Raw genomic sequence first — 27,272 nt, 5'->3', positions numbered from 1 at the left:
GATTTAAGTTCTAGAAGACCTTCCAAACATGCGTCAGTTAATAATTATATTTACATTTCAACTCTTTCAACTTCGACGCCCCACTCCAATGTTCCTTTATCGATTTCTTTACGAAGCGCGTCACTTATTTTAAATCGATTCGAAAGTAATTCGGAAAGCGTATATTGCCCTAAAATATTTCTTAAAAGTGCCACAGAGAGAAGTTCAGTAGCTTTTCTGAAAACGCAAGTTTTATTATAGTACAATTCAAGTCCTTTCATAGATAGAAATGCGAAAGTATCTCGTAAGAGTTACTAGTTTTATAAGTTTTAGTACATCCTCAGCATTAGGATTATTAAAAAACAGGGGCAACGGACAGGCTTATCTGATATTAAGTGGTACTGCAGCCCTGGAACCTCTCAATGGCAGCGAGTTCATTGTCAGACTTTTAGGAATTGGTATGTTCTTTTCTTGGAAGGACCCTACATCGAATTGGTTCGGAAATACTTCTGTGGGTGGCTTGTTCCACATAGCGCTGGTGTGCGGCAAAAATTGCCTTAAACGCTCAGTTGTAGATCGACGTCGAAGTGATATGGGTGGAATTTCGTATTCGTTTGATTGTGAAACTCAGCGAATTAAATCCCATAATACTCCTCTTAATACTCTCTGTAGTATTTCCAGTAGAAGATGAAGAAATGTACACTATGTATACGCAACCCCAAGGGGTCAAGCTGCTCAAACGATGTGGTGCTCACGTCTTGCGAGACAAGAGCGTATTCAATCATTGTTGCAATTATACTACTATTTCTGTATATTGCTAGTGTATTGTTTGTACAGTGCGTGCATGTGCAATCCAAATTGCTCAAGTTTTTCAAGTAATGTCATTTCAGTTGGAATTTTGGCAGAAAAAATAAGTACAACTAAAAGTTTAATTTTGGACAATAAATCGGAAAGTTTTACTTGTGGGATTGGACGTTAAGCAGGCTGCAAAGTGGATTCATGACGTGAAAGTATACAACAGCATCAACGTGAACTGTCACCAAGTCTTTTGTTAAGATCTGAAATATCCATACTGCTAAAACAAAAAACTGCTACAACTAAATACATGACAGACAATCAGGGGCTAAAGTGAAAAGAATTTGTAAGGAAGAACAATTGCGTGAAATTTATTGGTAGGCGTTTTAAATATAGATAGATATTGTTCAATATTTAATTATAAAATAACTGTACTTCCTGTGGAGCCAAGTTAAAAGATTGAGTTCTCATATCTATAAAGACAACGTTGTCGGTGCATGGTACGACCCAAATTATACCGGGACCGGCTGGAGAGTCATCTCTTACTCTACCAAAGCGTAAAATAACCGCCCTTTTATATTGTTTTACAACCTGTAATAATATTTTATATTCTTCAATGATAAAAAGCTATTTGACAACGTTATGTATATGCATAAATATAAATCATCAATGTTTACCCGGAAACAGAACACCAAAGCGAGAGGAAAAACTATTAACATCAATATAGCAAACAATTTGAATACTCTTTCAATCAACGTTTCTTTATGTATTTCTGAAATAACACAACAGTTTTATACATTTATAACACCTTCTGTGAAGTGAATAAAATAGAGTTAAAGTACTACTTGGTTATATTATTATAATCATATTATTATAATAATATAATCAAGTAGTACTTATGAAAAATAAAGCATATGTATCAGCAGTCATGTCTTTCTTAAAATTATTATTTTTTTATAAAAATAAACACTTACCTGTCAGATCTATTTTAGATCTTATATTTTTAATCATTTTGTACGTCATAAATGTAGCAATATCAAAATTAAAAGTCTCACATGACAGCAAACAAAGCTGAGAAAAATTAAATAACTTTTAACAAAATCTTGATTTGATAATTGCAACAAGGATACACGAAGCATTAAAAAACTAGATGACACTTTCAAAGTGTCACCTCGTATTATTTATAATCTGTGCTTTATATAACACCTCTTTTACAATCCAATAAAAGAAAATAATGTAAAAATTTCTAAACTTTTTTTATATAAACATTCTAGCGGAACCGACAGACGTCCTGCATGATATTTCAACCGATTAGGATTAATAAAACAAAGTATGAAAGTATCGACTGCAGGGCAATCTGCGGGGCCAATCAATCTAAACCATCCAGGGCGCGACCTACACACATATAAAATATATTCAAATCTGTCTAGCCGTTTTAGAGGAGTTCTAGACACGTACACTAGAATTGTAAATATAAAGCTAGGTAGTTAATTACCCTTTCGTTAAAAGGCTCTTCACTCACATAAGCAGTGAATGAAATAGGTTTATATTTAAGCTAGACAAAGTATAATTAAAATAAGCACTTTATTTAAAAGATAATACAACAAATGTATCTACAACTTACGAGGTAACATGGACTAGAACTTAACAGTACTAAAATAAATACTTGGTAGAGAAAGCAAATCAATACTGTACATGTAACTCCGCAGTATTCAAGTGTTAAAGGTTAAAGGAAACAAGATGTGTTACATAGGATCTAAGGCACTTATTTAATTAATATTAACAGTGTATTCGGCTATAGTGTAACAAGTTCAACACGAGATCAAACAGGCAAGTGTGATTGTGTTATACTGGTGCCTGCTCCAGGACTCATGAAGCTTCTTAAAAAATCCATAGGAAACGGAAATATTATTGTTGAGTTCTTCTCAGCAGATATCGTGTTCAGTGATTGAAGGTACCGTAGCTGAAAAAAGAATTGGAATTTACATTATATTTATAAATTTCACTATTTAAGGTAGTCATAATATTATCAGTTATTAGATATCCTGCCGATACGTTTAGCATAAGATACACCTTTTTTAACTTTGAACCTTATATAATATTATCGACTATAATGTACAATATGGAAGAATTTAACTGTTTTATTTACTGTGCTTCGAAGTAAAAATTCAATATCCTATAATTGGATCCATTCATGCATCACCCCATCCAGGGGAAGGTATGCCCACGGGTTGTGGGCTTAATTATGTACTTAATACAGTTTAAGGTAGTATTTTATTTAAATTAAAGTTTACATAGAGAATCTGTAGCGATAAAATAGTAATACTAATATAGATTATAAATATATGCTCACTTGAAGGGCCATAGGGTTATCTACCATGACCAGAGAGGCTTCTTTCAATGCCCGGGAAGCCTTTATCTCTCCTTCAGCGGCGATTATCTTGGCCCTTGCTTCTCGGTCTGCCTCGGCTTCCGCCGCCATAGCACGCTGTAGTTGCACTGGGAGGCGGACGTCTTTGCTGAAATTGTTACAATAGTTCCTTTGCTATAAAATATTTTGGTTGGCTACAATAAAATCAACCACATACATAGGCAGGTCGTAAAGAAAACCTAAGAGTAGAATTCACCACTATGTCTAGTTCATAGACTGCAAAAAAGCATTCGATTCCTTTGAGATTTGAGTTTTGCTCACTATAAAGTGCCACTATGACAGTCAGACTTAAATGCACTAAGGGTATTCCACTTCAGTGACGTGCTCGTAGACCTCCAGAGAATTTTAAAACAAGTAGGAAACAAAGAACGTGTATAACACAAAAGTATGTGCACGCGCGTCTACTCCAGTAATATTAGGAAACTAAGCCAAGTCTATTTAATACAATCAGATCGATAGAAGAACTGTAACCTTAAATAGCAATTCCCGAAGAACGAATAGACGATCCAGTCAAGGAAGTCGGCAAAGGTTTGGATGGTCACCCACTAGATGGATAGATATATATTATATAGAAAATCTGGTGAGGTTGTAGGGAAGGTATTGGAAAAAGAGAATGAGAAACTGGTATTACTGGAAATTTAGGTGTCCAGCAATGTTTTGTATTCATGTATATTAGAAACAGAATTAAATTGATGTAAAAAAATCTTGGTCGCCTAATAAAGTACATTTCAACTCTTTCCACTTCAACACCCCAGGGATCTGTGGCTTCATCCAGGTTGGCCTGCATCATGTGGCTGATGGCTTCCCGGTCAGAGAGCAGCTGAGCCAAGTCTCGCATTCCCAATACATTGCGCAGAGTTGTAGCAGCTAGAAGACGGGTGGATGCACTGAAATTTTTATTTTATTTATATTTAAGCCAAGTTGGTGGGTGCGTGACTCTTTAACTGTGAAGTTAAAGAGTCAACTGAACTGACGTTAAGTAAATTAAAACTTACTCATGAAACATTTATTTATTTATTTACACTTCATTGCAAGTATACAGAAATATAGTACAATTAAAATAATTAAATAAAAAGTACAGTAACTGGCAGCCTTATTGCTTTCGAGCGATGTTTTCCAGACCACTGTGAGCCAAAAAATAAAGATAAGCAAGAAGAGTAAAACTACGTTAAACATAAATTATTCAGATAAAACTACTGGAACAAAGCAAATCAAAAATAATAAAAAGAACATTGTGAGAAAACCAGCATGCCTTTATCCAAATATTGATTGCGTGTGTCAGACCCTAAAGGCACCTCACCCACTTGCCTATAAAAGAAGAATTATCAAAGCATCACCTATAGAAATATGAGTTCAAAATCAATAAAAGGCTATTGTTTTTATTATTAGATAAAAATTAATACTAGGTTATGTATAATTGTTATTATGTATTTTACCTATAATCAGCAACTCTAACGACGGCATTCAAAGGTTCTTTTATTCTGTAATAGACCACGGCATCTACTGCTACCGTCACGGAATCTCTCGTTAAAACCTGAAATAGAATTGCCTGGTGAGATTCAACAAGTGTCACTAACGTAAACCAAGAACCATCGGTTTGAACTTCACTCTCTTCCATCGGCAGCGTTTTGAGCGTCGTGATCAGCAAGGAAGCTTCTGTAGCTTACTGACTGTTTTGGGCAGCGCCTCTCTTATGACAGTGAATAGTTTTGATGACGATGACCACTTGATCGGTCCAACTGGTGGATGAAAAGCCATGTGATCTTTTGTCTTATGCGTTACTTCAAGTTCTCATCGCCTCTGCGTATTGTGTGACCAAAAAAATACAATATTATATATATGGCATATGTTAGGCAAGTCCGTATCCGGCGTTAGATCAGGAAAGATGTATTACTGCGCTTCGATACTGTGAATTTTAGCGTGCTTTTTCCACAAGCCACAATATATAAAATACATAGTGCATTAAATAATCGTTTATTTACTGCAATATATACGAACAACCTGAGGCCTAGATTTAAAAAGGTTGTAGTGCCACATATTTATTTGATTTATTATATGTGGCAATCTAAATTAAAATGAATATAGACATTTTAATGACTGTACCTACAACTAAAGAAATAATATACGAAATGAAATAATTATTTACTCTAAATAATCAAATAGCTATGCATTATTTAGATTTATTGACCGGCCATCAATCGAATCCTGCAAATGAGGGCAACCGGCTGCTCACTGCACTGCGTCTGTTAGCGATTTAATAATATTCGACAAGTTCAAATAAACACTCGTTCTCGCAAATTATGATGAGCCTTGAGCTCTATAAGCTTTAAAGGTTTGGGATTATTTTGTGGAATATTTTCGTATTTTAGAATGGCAAACAATATACATTAAATCAATAGTCAAGACTAGATTTTGACTAAGTTTTTTCTATAGAAACGAGCAGGTTGCTCAAATGGACACTCACATGGCCAGAGGGCTCGCAAGTGAGCTTTAAATTAAATAATAAATAATATTTTTTTTATGAAATGGGTTCTTTTGTAAAAAGTCTTCGAGCAACTTGATAATATTATATTGGCACTTACGAATTGTAACGGTTTCATTAAATTATCTGTACTTACTGTTTTTTTTAAATTTGAAGTCAATTTTTTTACAGTTACTAAGATTCTCAATGTTTTTACTGAGAGAGACTAGAAGTAAGACTCCCAATTGACATATTCCGAAGCCAGCGCCATGTTCCGACCCTATAAACCGCCATAAGCTGTGAGAGATTCCTGTTTTTTCTTTTACATGAGTTGCCTATGCTCACATAATAAAATTAAACCCCGTTTAATTTCCAATCATAACAAAAGTAGAATATACTGCTTAGATTTATTATATACACTGTTTTTCTTTCCCAGATTCTTTCAATACGATAGATCGGAACTCCTTCAGGGGAAAAAGGCCTCCGCCAGCTGTTTCCAAATATCGCTTCATTTTCTTCTATCCACCTTTCTTTGGGGCGCTTTCATATTTCGTCTTTACCTTTTACCTTGTTATATGCCCCTTCCATTGCCACTTCTTTCTAAGCACATTATGAAGCCAAGTAACATCTATCACATTTGTTTTTCGTCTCATTTTCACTTAAAAAAATTTCATTTTGATTCATTTATACATATTAGATATCAATTGCACATTATGGTCGCCGATTTGTCCCTTCCTCTACTAGGAAAACACTGCTCAGAAATCCAATACTATGATTCTTATAAAAACTCCGTTAGTTTAACCTTGTCATTATAAATAGCTGTTTTACGAGATTTTCTTAAGACAATTGGTTTACATCGGAACAATTGTTCGTCGTAAAAGTTTGATTGACGGTTTACAGCCACGTCAATTAAACGGGAACGAACATTTGGGTTAACTGTTTACAAGTAAAGTTAGCATGCGCCAGCGCATTTGTGGTTTAATAATTGCAATTTATATACATTACTAGAAGGCTGGCTGGTTTCGGCGTGCGACTCTCATCTTTAGTGTCGGTTAAGGTTCGGCTGTGCCACAATATACTTTCTGTATATGTGCGCATTGAACAACAGCTCGTATGGTGAAGGTAAACATCGTGAGGAAACCGGAATTAGAGTCAAAATGTCGACGGTGTGAGTTTGGCATAGACTTAGATAGATAGATATCATAGATCATCATAGATCACCTACTTGCCTTTGGTATTTATAGTATGAGCATTTGTATAAGTGGTTCATCTGTAGTAACATAATGATGCTTACGAAAATAAACATAATACTCTTAAAACATAAATATCATTTATATGTTAGGGTTGCCTGGAACAGTTTTTATGATTACAGATTTATGATACATTTAGATGTTATGTATTTGTTTTCATAAAAACGAGTGAATAACTATTTAATATATATATCTATATATGTATACCTCTTGCGGTGGAACATCAAACGATACAGTTCTCAAGTCCACTTTTCTATACGTATCGATGCACGGTAAGACAAAGAATAACCCGGGTCCTCTCGCGCCACCTTTTCTTAGTCTTCCCAGTCGAAAAATTACCGCTCTTTCGAATTCTTGCACAACCTGAAAATTCAGGTGAATGTAATGAATTAAGAATGGAAATATAGGTACTGCAAGCGTATTGCATTAAAGCATATTACACAGATGGTTTTAATAAGGAATTGTATAAGTCGAAGTCTTATTATTTGAAACGAAGAAAAAATGAAGATGTCGCTGAATGAACTAAACAACCTAACAAAATGGCTTTGTTTATTTAAAAGTGGGAAGTGAAGATTTATCGTATTTCATTCTTATTACCAATGTCTGTAGTTTGAAACAAATTGTGTACTTTTTCCCCAATATTACAAATCTTAAAAAGGTTAGTAGCAGCTAAACGTGTAAAAAGCTTTTGTATTTCTTTTTTTATTGGCCTTTTGTTTTTTTTCATAATCATTAAATTGTGCACAAAAAATATATAAGATAGTCACCGGTATCATCTACCAGATGTGAACTTAAATCTTTAATTACTCTGTACTTGAACCCCACGGCGCAAGAGTCTCTACTTCAAAGGGAACTCAATCAATCTTGGAGGAAAGACCTTTTAACTAAAATAACTTTATCAGTTTAAAAAAGTGTCGATAAACTTTACCTTAAAACATTCAAATAGTGAGAATGGGAAAGTGATAATGACCAAAAGCAGTGACATGAATGTTGCGAATCTCTCCACACACCCAGCTGCCTCTGGATTTGCTGCTGAAACAAGATCTATAACAATATAATATGACCAACGTAAGAACAAACAAACTCAAATATAGTTGACAGGTAGCCCTGCATCGGCTACAAATCATACGTCATAATTATGTGTATAAATTATTTTTTAAAAGTTATGTTAAAGATATATTGTACCTTATAATCATATATATACGAATTTAATTTAATACAATAATCTCTTAAATAGTTACTTTAAGAAGAATTAAAATCCGATCTAAAAGAAAATTATACCCTTAAAACGGTAGACAATATTTATGATTAATCAATTTATTTGTATCAGACTTACGACGCGTAATAATTTAGGTTTTGATATATTAACAGCGGGCAGAAGCAGGCAAATCGACATCGTTCAAAAGATAAAACTAATAAATCTCTCTGTATTTAACTCTCAAGTACAGCAATACATATGCAGTTGGTCTTAATTATCTTAAAAGCTTTGTATTTATACTGAATAAAAAACTCCGCATTTAAATACTTACGCATATGTATTGTGAAAGCGCATGATGTGCCCGTATCGCAATCTAAAATTTCCAAAATCATCATTAAACTGATAAATGAGTCCAATTTATTTCAATCCTTTAAATTACTCACGGCTGGGCAAATCATCGCGCCTCGAATTCATTGACCTAACTTCCGCACGCATCGTCAATCAATTAAACGTAATGATTAATTACTCATAACAGTGTTTTACTCGGCTAACGATCACAGACTGACATACAGACACTGTCAGAATACCGCGTGTTTACACGACCCAAAAACATCGAATCCAACTAAAAATATCAATTACAATACGATCGAAAATAAACGATTAGTTTCGTTTAAAATTTATTTACGTATTTCTAGGTAGCACTCCACTTCGCCCGAATCCTTGTCGTAGCAACCGAAATCCATTTGCAAGGCACAGTAGGTTCGCATTTAAGTCGATCAATCAATATTATCTGTCTGATCAATGCGGTGTCTATATCTGTACTAAAGGTAGAGAATAGACGGTAATAAATAATAACGCACTTTCCATTCTGGTGATGCGTAGGGCACAGCGGCTTTACAATTTGTGGCTTTGTTTTCTGAGTTCTCCTTGTGGGATGCACGGATGTTTATATTATATACTCGGCGTTTAATCATATTATAAAGATGCAGCCGTAAATTATAGTTAGCTTTATATCTGGACTGGGTTAAGGCCCTGTTATTGAGGTACATTTGCGCAAAGGTGAATATAAACGTTATTATATTTTTAACACTTTTATAATTGATTCCAGATTTAGATAAGAATTTTCATCCTAAAAATTAAGTAAATATAATATATAATTTCATTTCTGCGAAATTGTGATAATAATGTGCCATTTCCACTTAAGTTTATTTATTTGGATTGGAACATCTGCTATTCTCCTTCGTGATTTATTCTTTATTTTATCTTTATATTTATTATTTATTTTTATATATCAGGGAGTAAACGGACAGGAAGCTCATCTGATATTAAGTGATACCGCCGCGCAACAACACTATCAATCCTACAGGGCTCGCTAGTGCGTTGTCGGCCTTTATTTCTTATCTCATAAATACTGTATTTTATTACAAAAAATTAAAACCAGTTATGTAGGTGCAAGTCCTATAAAGATTCTATTAATATTCATGTATGTACTAGGTTAAGCACTGACATTTTGCTGAGATGATGCGTAATATTTAAAGTAATACTTTGTAAACACCTTGTAAACACACGTATTGCTGCGATATGCCTGTTTATGCCTTCCAGTCCGACTTCTTATCCAATATAAATCTTATCTAATCAATGTAAATCTTATCTAATAATTGGATTTTCACTTCTAACTCCTAATTGACTCCTAGTCAATTATCATTACAAAATTAAAGTTGTCATGTTGAAATAAGACGTTTCAAATTTGATTTCCTTTAAATTTAATTAATAAAAAGGTACATGAATATGTAAATATGATATTATAATGTATAAGTACACCTAAAACTGGTAACACCGAAAGTAGTACTTACCAGTAAAAAAGACTCAGAAACATGTCTGCCTTGTACCTCATTATGGGAAATATTTAAAATTTGCTGCTGTCAGAAATGTCAATACAGTAATAATTGTGTCAAATACGTAATAAATAAATTGCAGTTTTTCTAAAGAATGCCATCTAGTAATATTTATATAAGTTCTGGTTTGAACTAGGCTAAATGAAATATTATTCTTAAAGTTGATTGATAAGATTGTGGGGTTCTTGTTCTGTTGGGCATTTTTGTAAACCTGGGAATATTTCATTACCTAGGAGGTCTGGCTTTGAGTACCACATAATCCCTGATTTTGCCGCAGGGAGATTTGCCATCTATGTATATTCACAGAGTTAAGACGAATTGTAACAAGTAAGTAAGTTTTGAAGTATTACTCATTTATCTGAGTGCATGGGTTTGATTCCTGGCTATTTTTGATAGGCACAGAAACTTATGTCATTAAAAAAAAAATTACATGTTTGTAAGTCGGGACTCACGCGTGGTATGTCATCAATATTAAAAATACTACCGTGAGTATTACTATTATTCAAGTATTTAAATTATGTAATACTGAAAGTCAAACAAGTAAATATATATTAGGGATGCAACTGGCGGCCTTATCGCTTACATATCTCTTGCAGGCAATCCCAGTAAGGAAAGAAACTAAAAAACAAAATATTCAGGGTAAATTACAAGAAGTTATACCACATCAATCAACAAAATCACTCAACAACGTTTTTGATAAAAAATCTCTGTTGATAATTTAAATAAATTTTTAAGATTTTGATTAATGCACAAAATCAATAGTTTCTTCAAGTATCAAATAGCGAACATAGCGAAGGAATTTTAGAAACAGTTTTTGCTACCAATACTATGTCTGTATCTAAGAAGGGGCTTTATAAAGCTAGGATATTTCGAGAAGCTAGTTAGGCTAAGCCAGATCTTATCGTGAGTGTTAGTTTTGGCACAATGTTGGTGAGTTGCATACATTTAGGAATTTGAATCTATATTAGCATTATCTTTGATTTATTAATAGTTTTTCCACAGTTATCCAATTTTTTTTGAATTCTATGTCAATTAAAAAATACGTATAGTTTTATAAGTAAATAAATCAGTTGGGCTACAATCTTTTTCGTTCTGGACTTCAGATTTCTGAATCTTTTTCTATCTAAATTCAGGTAGGTGATGAGCTGTGCCTGACATACTCATGTTTTCCTTCACTGTTTGATCGAATGTTGAATGAAATGAAAGTGCATTGGTGCACAGCCGATGATCGACCCTACGACCTCAGGGAAAGGAGTCGCTGAAACCACTAGGACAACACTGCTCTTTTTCTGTAATTCTTATCTACATTAATAGGCGTATATGCATCTGTTTCATTGTTTTACTGAAGTTTTTTTGTTTACTGAAGATTAGCATTCTCGGCTGCATAGTTAATTGCACAAAATATTAATTTTTCGCCAGGAATCAAACTACTGACTAATTCATTATACGATATAATACATAATAATCAAGAACACTTTGTTTATTTTGATATTGGTTACGTAAAAACAATAATTAAGTCCCAAGTTTGAGGCCTAATAAACATTTTTTTCCTCAAATTGACATAATTATTAAGTCATAATTCAAATTAAATTACCAAAAACTGCCAAACTACTATATTTTTCTAGCTTCGGGCTGGTCTTTTGGCCTGTGTGAGTACAGTACTAGCAGTTCCTATCTTTGCCCCTGTCTACCAGACAGCTATTCACGCAGTTCAACCCATTGTAAGTATTTAAATAAAATTACAATTTTATGGGACAATTGTAAATTCCGTACTTTAGATCATTTCCTACTGAGACTAGCCGTTCTTGAATTGGTTAATTCCATAGCTTCGTCTAAATGTTACTATAGGCCGAGCCCTAAATTCTCCAAACAATTTTGTTATTTGTACATATATATGATATCGATTATTTTGTTAAAATACGGCCAAAGTTGCTAGACTACTCTGACATAAACATATAATTATTCAGATTGTAGGTAAATAAATAAAACTAACTTCATCAATTCAAGTTACATGTAAATGCTCAGATGATAGTAGCAAAAATTAATATTTAGTGTTTACGTTATAAATTAGTCATTTAATCAAGTTTGTATTCATTTGAAATTTTCCAACAGACTTATCCCAGATACGCATTCAACTATGGAGTAAAGGATCCGCACACAGGCGATATTAAGTCACAACAAGAAGAGAGAAATGGCGATGTTGTAAGAGGTAATATTGTACAAAGCAAATGTGTGTAATAGTTTTTTTAAGTCACCCTATTTGATATTTAAAAGATACTAAATTTAATTTTTAATAAATTTGAGAAAACGCTAAAATCCTAAACTTCAGTTTAATACTGGTTTTCTCTTAGTGTTTGACTAGTGCCTCTCAGCAACTCTCATCCTTGAGGTCGTAGGTTTAATCCCCGGCTTAGCCACAATTAACTGAATGTCTATGTGCACATTTAACAATCGCTCGAACGTTAAGGAAAACATCGCGAGAAAACCAGCTTGCCTAAGAACCAAAAAGTTGACGGCGTGTGTCAGCCACAAGAGGCAAATCAAACGATCATGAAACAGACACACAAAAATTTGAGGCACTAACCTAAAAAGGTTGTAGCGGTTTGATTGTTTTTTCCATGGTAACGAATCGAATACTTCACCCAATCTATATATCAGAAATAATAAAAGTAGTTGAATTGAGATTTGGTTATGCAGGAAGCTACTCACTAGTGGAGCCTGATGGATCTACGCGAACGGTGACATATACTGCTGATGACCATAATGGTTTCAATGCTGTTGTACGAAAAACTGGGCATTACACGCACCCAGTAAGCATGAAAACATTTAAAATACATAATTAAACTAGGCACATAAAATATTTAAGTAATCTATGAAGAGTATGCGAAAGGAAATTATCACGATTTACTTAAATCCTCTTTATTTGTTCTTAATTGTGGCGAAGAGTATTAATACGTCAATATATAGAAAACAAAGTCGTGTTAGTTACACCACTTATAACTCAAGAACGGCTGGACCGATGTTAGTTATCTCTTTTTTTGGTGTATTCTTCTCCGCTCGAATAGCAGAAGTAATAAAATAAATGAATAAATTTTACGAATTTAAATAGCATGTGGTGCCATCTGTTAACAACTACGCATTATTTTACATCGAATATCTGTCAGTCGGGTCAGCTAACAGAATATATATTATATTGAATTTTAGGAATGAACCCCAAAAACATGCTAGTACAACGCGTAGGAATTCATCAAAAAGGTCATATAGATTATAAACTCCGTTGCAAAAAGACCGGCACTTATGAAAATTTAGGTTTTAAAGTCGATTTCACAATTGACTATGTAGTCTTGATTCTTTATGGGTATGTACCCATAAAGAATCAAGCTGCGATTTTGGCGAGAGAAGACTCCTTATTAGATATTAGGTTTGTCATTTTATTTAGTTCAGTAACAAATCTTTTCGTCTCTTTTTCTTTATTTGACCATGGCATACACGGGTTTTAAATATTCCTCAAATTTTTATTAAGAAATTGCGCTTTTTTTGCAAAAGAGTTTTAGATATATTATGCAATATTTATTTATTTATTTATTTGGTGCACAAAACACATTATAATCTTTACAAAAATAAACTTAAAACTAATAGTTATGAACAGGATTCTAATGTAAAACCATGTGCACACTGCAAAATTAATGTTACATCAATAAAAGGCTCATAACTAACAAAGGTAACATAGTAAAAAAAAAAAAAACAATAATAATAATAATAATAAGTTCCTCGACACCAATTTAACGTAACGTTAACCAGGACCACAAGGGTCAGCACTTAACCTACGATGGAGGATGTCTTTGCAATATGGTAACTACTGGCTACTTCTTAAGGAAACGTGTTATGTATGATTTTCAGTTAATACTTTATTTTATCTTCAGGTACGGGTTCACACCTCTGCCCTCGCACCTGCCGTTCCGTTAATACCTTCACTCCCAGTTCCAGCATTCTTTGGTTAAGAAACAATTAAAAAGTATGATTTAAGAACAACTGCGATTTTATTCTGTTTTGATGACTGTTTGACGATTGTGGGATGGGTATTTTATGTACGTTATATGTTAAGTAATTTATAAATAACAGATAAGTTTATAACAATATTGAACTATGTATAATAATGAAATATAAATTTCATGAATGATACCGACTTTTTTTCGGACATACAAAAACAATTCGCTAATCATAGACAAAAACACATTTTATACTATTAAGTTAGTAGTTATAGTTTTTATTTTATTTTAAATACTTCGTCTCTCGACTTACTTCGTGGAAAAGGCAGGGTGTTTCACTCAGTTTTTCTAGAGTATTTTCTTAAAATTTCGTAAATATATTATTATATATATCTCAGCTTCGAGATTGACCTGATAATGGGATATGGCCTCTGAACTCTGCACTAATTTCATTACCCAGGCATATTGCTGATTATTGGTTTTAAGGCAAAGATTTTCTTTTCCGTTCCCAATTGGTTTGCTGTTGGTTTGACAACAGTTTCTTTGACAACAGCTTGATTTATTAAGCTTTTACTACAGACAAACAAAATTGTAAATTTTGCTCCGTTTTTGGAGTGATTGCCTTCTTCGGGATGAGTTGGTTTTACTATTACTATAATTTTTAAAAGAGTTAATATAAATAATAATAATTATGCTCTTGAGGGAGAATCAGATCTCGGCTGTTAAGCGATATTGGGGCATAGATATACACACCCCATGAGTTCAAACGCCGCAAATCCGTTCTCACATTATAAGTATGTTGTAGTTTGATATTCCGGGCTTAGTTTTTTTGTGAAAAACCGCAACGTTTTATTGCAAGTAGGCAAAGTTCAATGACACGTGTAAACGGGGTTTATGGACCATTAAATTGTTTAAGTTATTCGAAACATAAAATAGAAATAAACACGAATTGAGATTTTTTGCTAAATATAATTTTATTACTTTAATAAGACAGTAATCCTATCACAACAAAGCTATAAAAACCAAAATGAGTAGATTTTTTATCTTGTTATCTATTAAATATAAGATTATATTACATAATCCGTAGACAAAAAACAAAAAATGTACATTAAGATTTTTTTAAACAATTTTCGTTGCTTTTGATATTAAATAAAAAGTTCACTTTCATGTGTCCATATTCCTGTATTCTTAGTTGGGACAGGTTTTGGTATAGGATGCAACTTGTGTGGACACGTTAGTCCCGTTTTACTTGCTTTGGATAAGCACAAAAGCTTGTGCGGCCGCAGAGCTGGCGGAAAATAATAAACGGGTCGAATATGAGAGTATCGTCTCCATCTTTGATTTTTGTTCCCTTTGGAGTAGAGACGACGGCCATCGTGTTTAAGTGCACAGATGCTGATCAAACATTTCAGTTAGCTGGTTGAGAGTACCATCTATTATTTTTATGGCTATTAAGTGTCAATAATTTGCGTAATATGATCAAAACCGATAAATATATAGGAAAATCCACAATCACAGGATTTGTCTATAATTAAAATTGAAATATAATAACAGCTAAAATATATTATTAAAAACAGTCCCTTTAGGCAAGGTTCCGAAGATACTGGCAGGAAGAAAAAGGCAACCCCCTTTGAATAGCTAAATTACTATTATTTTGAAGTCGGTAAATACTGTATAATATTTATTCGTTTCCCATACATAGCGCAGTAATATAAGTTTTCTACAAATATAATGGTTAAAATTAACGTAAAAATGGGGTATGATTTCTATTTTATTGTTTGTTTGATAGATATTTCTCCGTGAATCACATTCCTGCAAAGCCTGGTAATGTAGAGTAGGATTTGTATGTGTACACTGTTCTTACGTAAGATTTTAGGTTATCGAAATGCAAATATTACTCGTACAAATCTGTTACATCACCAATATCCCTTATTGCCACACTGCTGTAAGATGATTCATTGTAACCTCGTAAATTTCCCAAATACGACAAAATACGTACTACAAGCGGTAAAACGTAATAGCCGACTGCAAAACAATGGTTCAAAGTCGGGAGGGCTGAAAGTAAAATGGTTTTAACAAAGAAAAATATATGTTAAGTGAAGTTTAGACAACATATATATTTCCCCGTACTAAACGGTCTAAAGTTAGTCATTATTTTTTAGGAATACTCTTCTTAAATAAAATCCCAGAGGCTCTTTTATCTCTGCCTTTTATTAAATTTAAGAAATGTATTACAGAATAGCTGTGTAAAAAGGCTTACTATAAAGTTAGTGATTATCTAGTTGATAAAAGGGCCTGGGACTAGTGCTTGGCTACTTCTAATTAATTTGCTATATGTATTTGTTTTAAATATTGTAGAATTGTTTGATGATTTGCTTTTTTTTTTAAGAGAGTACCGAGAGTTTTTTACCTCGGCTTTTTCTCTCGGCCAACACCCTCTGTCTTCTTTGCTGATGAGTAGGGATGCCAACAGGTACGAATTTAATGACGTGGAATAAGTGATACCATGATGATCTTATGTTCCAAATAAACGTATTTCATTTCATTTCATTTTATTTCATAGTTGGCGTTGTTTCAAAACCTTGCAATACCTATCGCTGTCAGCCACATACGTCCAATCGGGCTATGATGTTGTTCTACTCCTAGAAATATATTTAAAAGTGAGTTTCGAGTTTATAGTCATAAGTTTCATCTAAACGTGTCGTTCTCGCGTAAGCAAGACAATGTTATTCTAATTAATAAAGTATCTTTCTTCTGATTAAAATACACAGGTCAATAAGTACCTAGCACAAGATATTATATGGAATAGACTAGATTACCAATTAGGATATAAAGTATTAATTTTATCTTTATTTACTTTTATGTGTAGAATGCGTGGGATAAACAGTTAATAAACTCAAAATCCTATATTCAGAATGATCCTAATTATAAAGTAAATTAGTATTAATTAATTCTTCCAAAGCAGAATTTATGATGAGATTGTTTATGGCAAGAAGCTATTTTCATACATTTCTTTTAATCGCTTCAATGATTTGATAAATGTTTATTTTGTATACAGGAGAAGAAAGTTTGGCTTGTCAGAATAAACTTTTTAAATTTAATATAGAAAGCTTTTACTTGATACAAAAAAGGGGATTTATTATTAATATAAGAACAGATTCGTAATTAAATTTAAATCAAAACTTTGTATGAATTTGGAGTTTTAGGTTTTTAATATATTTAGAATTTTAGTTAGGATGAATCAACATTCTAAATATATTTTATTTAAGGCTTTTTCAAAGCGATTTGTTTTAGTTTACAATTCCAAACATATGGTCTGTTTGACGAAATAATGCTTATAGTTATTCAAGAACATAATAATCATACCTATCTTATATCTTGTTATTTAATGATTTTTTAAAACATTATTAACCTACATAGAAAGCTAATAACAGAAGCCTTTGCTAGAGTAAAAGTCAAACTCGTCAAAGCTCATTACATATATTTATTACTTATTAAAATTACAATAGAAAATTGCGAACACTTTTTCAAAATGCAAACAGATAACATTCGAACTACGATTTTGTTACGATTACTTATAAAGTTTTCAACTAGAATGTATAGATTATCACTTAACGTTTGTCCTCGTTCATTAAAAAAATGTAATATTCAAACGCCATATTAAATCCAAACATCCTGTAGAATATAGAAATAGTAGAGAAAGGTAGGCGTGTGTGGGATAAGCCGGCAATGTCAAAGTCACCATATTTGTAGTTTACAATATAGCGCCTTTCATTCAATTATTTATGAGCTCACTCGGTGCATACATTTGCAGATTGTATAGATAGGCATTTTTGGAAAGATACGATCTTCGTAGAGTTATTACGTATCATATATCAGGACTTGAAAAAGTCCTCTCTTGCCGCCCACAAGCCTGGGGAGATGTAATATAAAGGATGGATTACATCTCCCCAGGAGGAAATAGAAGAATTTGGAGGAGGCCTTTACTCCTTCGCAGGGGTACTGTTAAACATAATGATATGGAGTTAATATAATCCTAATTATGTAAAATAAAATAAAAATAAAATACGTTTATTTATTTATTATTTATTTATTTATTTATTTATTCGGAAACCAAACAGAAACATCCTTATAATAAAAACAAAGTCAAAAATAAAACACAAAACAAACACACTGGACGCATCCACAATAGGTTACACTTATACAACCATATGATACAAAAAAAAAAAAATATGACAACAAAACACATAATAATAGAGTTAAGACATTAACAGTTGCTTTATTTCATTCTTAAACAAAGCAGTAGTGGAGTGCGAAAAAGGGTCAATGTTTTTGATAGAATCTAAAGAAGAACACATCCTGTGAAGAGGCTCGCGGAACCCAATGTTGGTTCTGGGAGTCTGAAAAACAAAAGTTCTATGTGAGCGTAGAGACCTGGCAGGAACATTAAATGGTATGAGAACAACTATGTACATATGAACATGTGATAGACAGGTATCAATTCTTCCACGTCATTAAATTTAAACCTGCAGGCATCCCTACTCATCGGCAAAGAAGACATAGGGTGTATGAAATAAACGAACAACACTTATTTTAAATAAATATAGCAAATTAATTAGAAGTAGTAGTAGAAGCCTGCCCAGCACTAGTCCCAGGCCCTTTTATCAACTAGATAATCGCTAACTTTATAGTAAGCCTTTTTACACAGCTTTTCTTTAAATACATTTCTTAAATTTATTAAAAGGCAGAGATAAAAGAGACCCTGGGATTTTATTAAAGAAGAGTATCCCTTTTCCCAAATAAGAATTAGTAACTTTAGGTAAAATTGTAGCCTGCGTTTGTTCCGAGTATTTACATTTATTACGTTTACGTTTGCATTCTAGAAAACTTATCAGTATTTTTCTATACATACATAGAAATTTTTTCATAAATATATTGCAAGGAAAAGGTAAGTATATAAATTTCCTTCATTTTATCTTTCAGAGATTCCCTACATTTTAAATCATTGATTGCAAGAATAGCCCTCTTCTGCAGGATGAAGATAGAGTCGACATTAGCAGCATCTCATAACAGTAAGCTATAAGTCCTTAAGCTGTGCAAGTGACTAAAATAAATAAGCCTAGCTTTAGCACTCGAAAATAAGGCTTTTTTATGTTATTTATATCATTTAGAACTAAATTAAAAACACTTGCAAGCATATTATCAGTAAATATACTATGAAAAATATCAACATAGAAAACGGTATACGATAACCAGCAAGAATAGATAATATAAGATACTATAATCTATGAAAAACTTTACAATAACCTTATATGGGCAATGCGTAAAATTGAAATGCTATCATGATAGAGAATTTATTTGTTTACCGCAAAAATTCAATTCATTTTCGTATGCAAACTTATGCAGGGCTACGTGGGCGTATTAGGAACTAAACGAAACTCAAACGTGAACTGTTCAAATAGATGTATACCTATTTGAACAATGCACGTACCTAACAAGCAGTAAACTCTACGGTTGTACGGAAAGTCTAAATTTATTGTAAATGAAAGTTAAAGTTCGACGAAACGTTCACACTTCATAAAAAATAGAAATAAATATATTACACTTAATTTCTTGTATAATATACACTTGCCAGCTACAAGGTAAATGTAATTCCGTTGAAATCCATATATAATTATAAGAGCAATAACAATTCTTCTAAAAGGCTAATTAACTATCAAAGATTTACGAGCCAAAGAAAACATTTCGTCGCCTTCCAAATGGCCATTCTTTTGCTAATGGCATGACATCAGCCTACGGATATGGGCGAAATTACCTTCACCCACTATCTTTACGATACACGCCGGAATTGTTCAGTCCGAATATAGTTGAAAGAAGACGGCTCATAAAAGTGCCTGCCCATGGTGCCTTCATGTTATTGTTCGGCGGTTGTCTGTTTGTGATATGGATGCCATGTTAAAGGTGAGAATTTAATTTAATTTTTCCATTTAATTATTTCACAAGTCTGAATATAATATTGGTTAGGTAGGTTGTTTATTATGTATTAGTTATTTTATCTATAAAATAATTACTGAATAACAAATGCATTTTACATAAAGTATTTACAAAATTCTTATCCTACATAGTAATAATAATAATAATTAAAAATTAATAAATAGTAAACAAAAACAAGTTTTCCATTTATTAATTTTTAATTGGCTTTTTAGTATTTCTTCGCTGTATTGCAATACTTATTAGTTGAGCGAGAAATCACCAGCTCTGGGGTCACCAGTACTCTACCAGGCGCCAACTTTAATCTTTAATGCACTTAAAGTGCACTTAATCCCCCGGCCCAAGAGTCTCTACTCCAAAGATCTCTCTTATTTATTATTACTTATTTAAAAACGGCAATTGTAATTCATTTAAAATTAAAATATGCATTTTTTACAATATTCTTAACCTATACAATAATAATAAAATATAATATAATGATATGAAATACAAGAAAAGAACAATAAAAACAATACGTAACCTTAAAATGTATAATTAAATATTCTGTACATTGTAAACGATATAATATATATATATATATATATATATATTTTAATTTTTACTGTACTCCCCTGCCATCGTGTCCAGGGACTTTATGTATCACTGCTACTATTTGTGAAATATTGTATTGGAAGTGTTACGCGTCGGGAATTACGCCCCGACTACATCGGTAATATTTTTATAAACAATATTCTATAATATATATTACAGATGTATACTTATTCATCATAGTAAATATTAATTAATTCAGTCCGGAAGGTCGAATATCAGTTTAGAAATGTCGAAACATAAAGAAATAAATTAAATATTTATAACCCAGTAGACATCCTTTTACATTTAGCTTTTCTTAGGCAAATAGGTGAACAGTCTTCTTTTACTTGATCACCCAATGAGTGTTTCATCGGAAATCGTAAAAAAATAAATGTAACAATATGTCTTAGTATTATATTATGAAATATGAACTTAAGGTTGATGGAGGATGGGTAATAAATATTAATATACAGAAATCTCTGGGTATTAGCGGAGGATTATTAACGCGTGTCATTATTCAGCGCGGTTCATAAAGAATTCTGTTATTATATTAAATATAGGATTAGATGTCATATAAATGTATTTTTTATCAAAATTAAATAACGATTCAGCTACGAGTCTGTCTCGATGGCTGTCTATTTTTATTTTGTAATGTAACTAACAAAAACAATTAGAATAAAAATATAGTCAGAGATGGAATACATAATATTTACCTACAAAAAGGTTCAAAAAGTAACAAAAGGGAAAAACTAATAAAAAATATTCAAAACATTTTACTAAAGGTAATTTGGCTGTGATGTGTGATGGTGTAAAAGTGAGTCTACCTTCATCGTCCTGCGAGGAATTCCAGTCAAAGACTTAGTTTATAAGTTTGTTTAATAGCTAATTTAATATTATATATATTTTTTTAACGATTACTGTTTATAGGTAATCGCTGCATTCGTTTTATGCTATATAAATAGTATAAAAACGGCGCCTACGCATTTAAGGGTGCCACGACTCAGTTTAGCAGAAGAAACGCCCAGTTACTTTAATAGAGGCGCTAATGGTAATTACAACTTAATGTGTTTTATAAGTAATAATAACTTTAGAAATTGTTTTAAAGTTCGAATGCTTATTTTTTATTTTGATTATTTATTAATAAAGCGTTCATAGACATTTATGTTAGCGATATTTGTGTTCTTTATAAATTAAAGTGGTGTGGAGGCCGGTCGGTGTATCAAGGGCTTTTCAAGATAAACACGACCATCATTAATGATGATTACAAAGAAAAACAAGACTTTATTTTATGGAATATTCGCCAATAAACAACATTTTTGTAATCAATTATAAAAAAGATACTTTACTGATTTAAGGGCTGCTTTATTTCCAGATTTACATATGGTTAAATTTTCAGGAACATATACGTTTGGATACGATATCCTTGACCCGGAAACAGGAAATACCCAGTTTCGTTCTGAAGAGCGGTATCCAAATGGCACTGTAGTAGGAAGCTATGGGTACATGGACGCTTTGGGGAAAGCTCGCCGGTTTGACTACATTGCTGATGATAAAGGATATAGGTAATTATTATAAAAGTAGGGAACAAATGTAGGCTGGATATTTATATTACAATTTTAATTTATCCGGTACTGACACCCTAAATATAAATATTTTATATTTAAAAAGAAAGAATAATCTTGATTATACAATAAAAATATTGAGTTAAAAAGATAGTATGCTAGCCCTTACACTAGGATACCCTGTGTCATGCATCTAGTCTCTTCCTGCATGCATGCAATTAGTCTAATTCATGGCATTCTCCTTATACATTTAGATTCATAAATACGTTATCTGGTAACAATTTTGTATATATTTTTATTATATCTTCTTTTCATAACAGAGTCGTGAGCAACAAGTTACGTCAAGAACCCTACATATCCGCTGCATTTGTAAATCCATCAACAGAAGATCCTGTGGTGTGGACAAGACCGCCTAAACGGAAAAATAAAATAAAGAGACCAATTGAAAGAAGGCAATTCAATCGTGTACAACCTCCAAGCTACTATCTATTATATTAAGTTTTTTACTTAAAACTAATAAATAATAATAACATATATATGTCATGTTTGAAGTCCCGAAATTGCCGGTATTAACTTTAAATATAATATACGACTCATTTATTCTTAGGTTTTCTCTTAAAGTCTAACTATGTTTTTTGCTTATCGCATTCCAATTTGGGATTTCAAATACCAATCCATAATTCTATGAAAGCGATTCGCAAGGTTTATCTGCACTCCGTCATGATAAAAACCTTGCTATGGAGTATTTAACAACAAACTGAACGAGGGTGGTTGATTCCATCGCCTCGCCCCTTCACGTTTCTTAATTGGTGCCCCAAAAACCGACAGAGAACTGAGCGGCACCGAGGCAAAGACGACGAGATATGAGAACACCGTCCACTCTAGCACTCGCGGCACCACGAGGGATGTGTGGCTATATGATTCTAAATGCAAACTTTTTAAATACCCTTTACACTGATTTAAAATACAATAGTGTCATTATTGAAGTTTTGACAGTAATGTCACATGTAAAATGATTTTAGTATCTTTAATGTGGTTAAAGTTTTGAGTTTAGAGATAGTAGGTACAGTTGGTATACGTTGGAACTGTGTTAAGAATGCAGAGCTTTCATAGAATGAAGCTAATGATTTGTTTTCTTTTTTCTCATAATGTTATAGTACTCATAGTTACAGGTAAACAGTTCATATTAGATATGAGATTGTCCATGGGCGGCGGTATCACTTAACATCAGGTGAGCCTCCGCCCGTTTGCCACGTTTTCTATATAAATTAAATTAAAGTGAACCAAAGTACAGTGAGCCAGTTGCTTTAAGATATTCACATCCATTGTCCTGGGTTGTGGGCTAGAAATAAAAATAAATTCGTAGACCTCTGAAGTTTCCCAGTATCTGGTGATACGAAGTCTTTAATAAAGAAGGTAACATACTTAGGTGAATAAAGTAATCAAAAAAATTCTAGCTTATCCTATAGAAAGAATAGATCCTGATAATTCCGAGTTGAAAGATGAAAGGCGCTATCCAAATGGAACGGTTGTGGGGACATATACTTATAAAGATAGGGAAGGCAATCCTGTACATGTGAAATACTTTGCTGACGGTTCAAGTTATGGGTAATATATCTCTATTTCTTGTTCAAAATCTGTATCGTCTTTAATAAGTTTTCTAATAGGAACAAGTTCATTAAAAATAATATACTGGAATGTTTAAAACGACAATGACATTTGAAACTGACAGATATTGATGATTATATTACACTCTATGGTCGTTTTCACTCATATTTCAAGTCTCAATCTAGTTTTGAGCGCTGTCTGATGTGCACAGTTAAAACTGTAAACTGTATACAGTAAAAATGGTTTGTCAGCTTGAAACCAGATTTTTACGAGCTAACTTTGCTCCTCAAACTAATCAACTTATCTCAGACAAAACTCACAGCTACAACATTGCTTTTACAAATGAAAAGGCTCAAAACAATTCAAACTCATTACAACGTTTATGCAAAGAGCAGTGTTAGCTCAGTGGACTCAGCGTGCAATTCTCATCATGAGGCCATAGGTTAGATCTCCGGCTGTGCACCAATCAACTCTGTGTGCATTTTAACATTCCCTCGAACGGTGAAGGAAAACTTCGTGAGGAAATCGGCTTACCCTTGTTTGCCCTAAAAGGCGTGTCAGGCAAAGGAGGCTGATTGCCTTAGATTAGATAGACAAATGATCATGAAGTCGATACAGAAATCTGAGGCCTAAACCTAAAAAGGTTGTAGCGGTGTTTATTTTTTATGGCGATATATTTTTTTGAAATATTATGTATACCGATTTGAATTATTTAAATTTTCTTTTAAATATTTTAGTGTGGAACTAAAAAGCTTTAAAGTTGTCGATTCGAAATCTCCACTTCAACAACAAAAAACGGACTTTTCTGCGAAAACGGGGGATATGAATGTCGATAAAGGTTTTGGGTTATTCGATGATAAAGCTCAACCGGTCCCTAAATCAGACTTTGACATTTATATGGAAAACGAGATTAAGCCAGAAAAATGCGGCACAGAGAAAGTTCGCGTGTATTATGACAAGAACAATAAAAGAAAAATAAGAAACGCTTTTAATCCAAACGAATCGTTCCGTTCCTGTCAACGTTTTTAATTCTTAATATATATGTAAAATTATCAAAATGAAGTTTCAATAAAGATTTTAATTTTTAGCAACCACTATTTTAATTATAAAACGAAAAAAACTTATTAAATAATATTGCTATTATAATTAAATAGTATTAAATTACTGATTGATGACCATGAATCACTTATGTAACATAAACTTTATTATATTATAAACCCTCAAGTAATATTATTTTATACAATGTAATATTAGATTACAATTCTATCAACATACATACCAATAAGAACAGTTCTTACATATATAATTATATTGTTTATTATAATTATAACGATTCAATTTAAATCGTGTAAATACTCTCCGTATTTCGACCATAACTTTTGACAGAAAATATAAATACCTGAACTGTCATTATTATGTTACATGTCCTTACATTATGATAAGTATGACATATACATGCCTATCTTTATTGATTGTGCGTTTTTATAATTAATTCTTTGAAAATAAACTTATTTATCTAAAAATCTTTAACTAACTAGATATCCTTTAGTTACTGAGATTTCTGAGAATTCATTCTCAGGCTTTTTTTTGTAAGAAAAAATATTGCCAATTCAATCCTTGGTAAAATAATAATTGCTTACAATGCTGTGTTCACTCCAGGCGTTATTGAGACGGTTGCAGTTGGGTGCTATCATTTCCATACATATGAATGAAAGGTCTCTCGCGGGTCTCGCTCTACATTTAATAGAAGGAACTATTTAGTATTCTAAATGAACGTATACACGTAACATTACTTAATAGTAGACTACATTTGATCAATATTCAGGATTCTCATATCGATATGTTTTCTCTTCGGAAATCACTTATTCGTTTGTGCTTTGATTTTTAATACTTATGTAGTTATGAAAGTACCGAGCAGCAGGCGCACGAGATGTTTTGCCCATGGACACCAAGGTTGTCAGAGGTATAAACGGGCGTGATGTATAACGCCATTAGATAGCTAAACGTATCAATAAAGTAATCAACATAAAAAGTAAGTTGTTGAACTATTTTTTTATTCATTTGTCGCGTCAACAAGACTGCTATTGTTATATTAATACAACTATGGGTTGTTTTTAAATACAGCATGATTTAAATATTTATTTTAGTTTTATTTTTGCCGATGTAAAAAACTCTCGATACTTCTTCAAAATAGCAAATCATCATACAAAATGGCTATGGGAATCACGGCTTACTTTAAAACAAATATCGCAAATGATTTAGAACAGCGTTTCTTTAATACTAAGTCTCAATATAATAATATTAAGTCAAAAGAAATGAATATGATTTTAATAAACCGACAAATTATTTCATGTCTACATTAACCATAGCGAGAAAAGCAGTAGACAAAAATAGTCTATTCTAGTCACGTAGTGCCAAGTAATGGTGATTTCTCATTTTATGTTTTACTTCACTACAATATGTCACTAATACGCGACAAATGTTATGTAATTCCAAACCTACTTTCAACTAAATGTCTGACAATCGTTCAATTGCGATTATGGAGAGTCAGACTTATTGCCTAAACGAAGGCGAAAAAGTAAATACATTGTACTAAAGTCTAAACTATCTCTTAGGCCACGCTGTTTTATTTCCATGAAGACTACCCAAATACCTTTTCATTACCCTTCCATTTAAACCTAAGGACGGAAGAGTTCTAACACCGCCATCTGGGGGCACAACAGTGAAAAAAGCGGCACGGCCGTACTGTCGATTTCTCGAAACATTTCAATCCATATATCTTAATTGAGGGTAGTAACTATTCTTTCTTAGAAAAATGCCATAAGGGCGTTTAATTCGTATCAATAAGAACTCCAAACTTTATCGTCTTTTGGTAGAAATGTAAAATTATAATCCACTATATATTAATTGCAATATTTAGTTTGATTATTATAGCAATGTTTTAATAACTGTGTAATAGAAACATCGATTGTTTTTGACTCCCACGGAATACATCGGAAGGAAATGCAATGCAAGAAGGTAAATTGAATTACTTAATCGTGTTGTAGTTGGTCATTGAATTTCATTGCATCTATCAAGGCGTGTACCCACTATTAGACAAAACACAATTCTTATTTCACTTCACCCATAACTTTCGTATATTAAACCTATTATTTGAAATTTATTTAACATAACCCTCCCACACAAAATACAAGACATACAAGACACAATGATTACGCTGGTTTAAATAAAATAATTTACGCCTTTTCATCGCAGCGATTACTAATTCGGGTTTTATTAATAAGCGTGAAACAATACACTATTTGTCGTCATTGTTAGCATTTTTACACTGTTATGAACAGGCTTAGGGCTTAGAGGAAGCATTCATACGTTTCTATGCGTATTCTATAAAGTGTATTATAAAGAGTGTTCTGAAGAGGTTTGAGTTCCCTTCCTGCCTTGTTCAACAGTACGAGCCGTATTAAATCAAAATTTCATCCGTCATCTATTTTACTCCACAGCCCGCTCCACTTCTCATTTCTGGGAGATACAACCTACATTTGT

General features: G+C 32.6%; 4 protein-coding genes and 1 long non-coding RNA gene across 11 annotated transcripts; 3 read left to right on the top strand and 2 right to left on the bottom strand.

The window, feature by feature from the left end:
* Positions 1 to 68: 68 nt before the first annotated feature.
* Positions 69 to 1,532, bottom strand: LOC110998153. The gene is made up of 4 exons (XR_006750473.1): positions 1,452 to 1,532; positions 1,210 to 1,365; positions 940 to 1,037; positions 69 to 216 (listed from the first exon to the last, which is right to left on the bottom strand). It is a non-coding gene; the product is annotated as an uncharacterized LOC110998153 (long non-coding RNA).
* Positions 1,533 to 2,341: 809 nt separating this feature from the next.
* Positions 2,342 to 9,024, bottom strand: LOC110998059 (band 7 protein AGAP004871). Of its 7 annotated transcripts, none has more exons than XM_022266561.2 (8): positions 8,800 to 8,952; positions 8,446 to 8,487; positions 7,845 to 7,945; positions 7,124 to 7,279; positions 4,642 to 4,739; positions 3,931 to 4,092; positions 3,128 to 3,293; positions 2,342 to 2,737 (listed from the first exon to the last, which is right to left on the bottom strand). In XM_022266561.2, exons 1-8 carry the CDS (start codon positions 8,879 to 8,881, stop codon positions 2,597 to 2,599), a joined length of 948 nt encoding a protein of 315 aa, XP_022122253.1. In that variant the 5' UTR covers positions 8,882 to 8,952; the 3' UTR covers positions 2,342 to 2,596. The 7 variants fall into 7 exon arrangements, with proteins under 7 accessions (XP_022122253.1, XP_022122184.1, XP_022122192.1 ...); XM_022266492.2 differs by lacking the exon at positions 8,800 to 8,952 and adding an exon at positions 8,558 to 8,766 and having other exon boundaries at positions 7,845 to 7,960; XM_022266500.2 differs by lacking the exon at positions 8,800 to 8,952 and adding an exon at positions 8,558 to 8,766 and having other exon boundaries at positions 7,845 to 7,948.
* A 1,881-nt stretch (positions 9,025 to 10,905) lies between these two features.
* Positions 10,906 to 14,118, top strand: LOC110998107 (cuticle protein 8-like). The gene is made up of 5 exons (XM_022266571.2): positions 10,906 to 10,939; positions 11,635 to 11,730; positions 12,122 to 12,218; positions 12,707 to 12,819; positions 13,933 to 14,118. Exons 1-5 carry the CDS (start codon positions 10,934 to 10,936, stop codon positions 14,008 to 14,010), a joined length of 390 nt encoding a protein of 129 aa, XP_022122263.2. The 5' UTR covers positions 10,906 to 10,933; the 3' UTR covers positions 14,011 to 14,118.
* Positions 14,119 to 19,849: 5,731 nt separating this feature from the next.
* On the top strand, positions 19,850 to 22,645 carry LOC110997778 (pupal cuticle protein Edg-84A). Its single transcript, XM_022266096.2, has 4 exons — positions 19,850 to 19,959; positions 21,487 to 21,607; positions 21,956 to 22,121; positions 22,442 to 22,645. The coding sequence occupies exons 1-4, from the start codon at positions 19,942 to 19,944 to the stop codon at positions 22,617 to 22,619; spliced, it is 483 nt and encodes a 160-aa protein (XP_022121788.2). The 5' UTR covers positions 19,850 to 19,941; the 3' UTR covers positions 22,620 to 22,645.
* A 6-nt stretch (positions 22,646 to 22,651) lies between these two features.
* Positions 22,652 to 24,758, top strand: LOC110997787. Its single transcript, XM_022266105.2, has 3 exons — positions 22,652 to 23,293; positions 23,579 to 23,729; positions 24,467 to 24,758. Exons 1-3 carry the CDS (start codon positions 23,218 to 23,220, stop codon positions 24,756 to 24,758), a joined length of 519 nt encoding a protein of 172 aa, XP_022121797.2. The 5' UTR covers positions 22,652 to 23,217.
* Positions 24,759 to 27,272: the final 2,514 nt, after the last annotated feature.

The sequence above is a fragment of the Pieris rapae genome, chromosome 10 (assembly GCF_905147795.1).
Source record: "Pieris rapae chromosome 10, ilPieRapa1.1, whole genome shotgun sequence".
In the NCBI taxonomy this organism is placed as follows: Eukaryota; Metazoa; Arthropoda; class Insecta; order Lepidoptera; family Pieridae; genus Pieris; species Pieris rapae.
The sequence above is the reverse complement of the archived record's forward strand: the minus strand, read 5'-3'. Positions and strand labels throughout refer to the sequence as shown.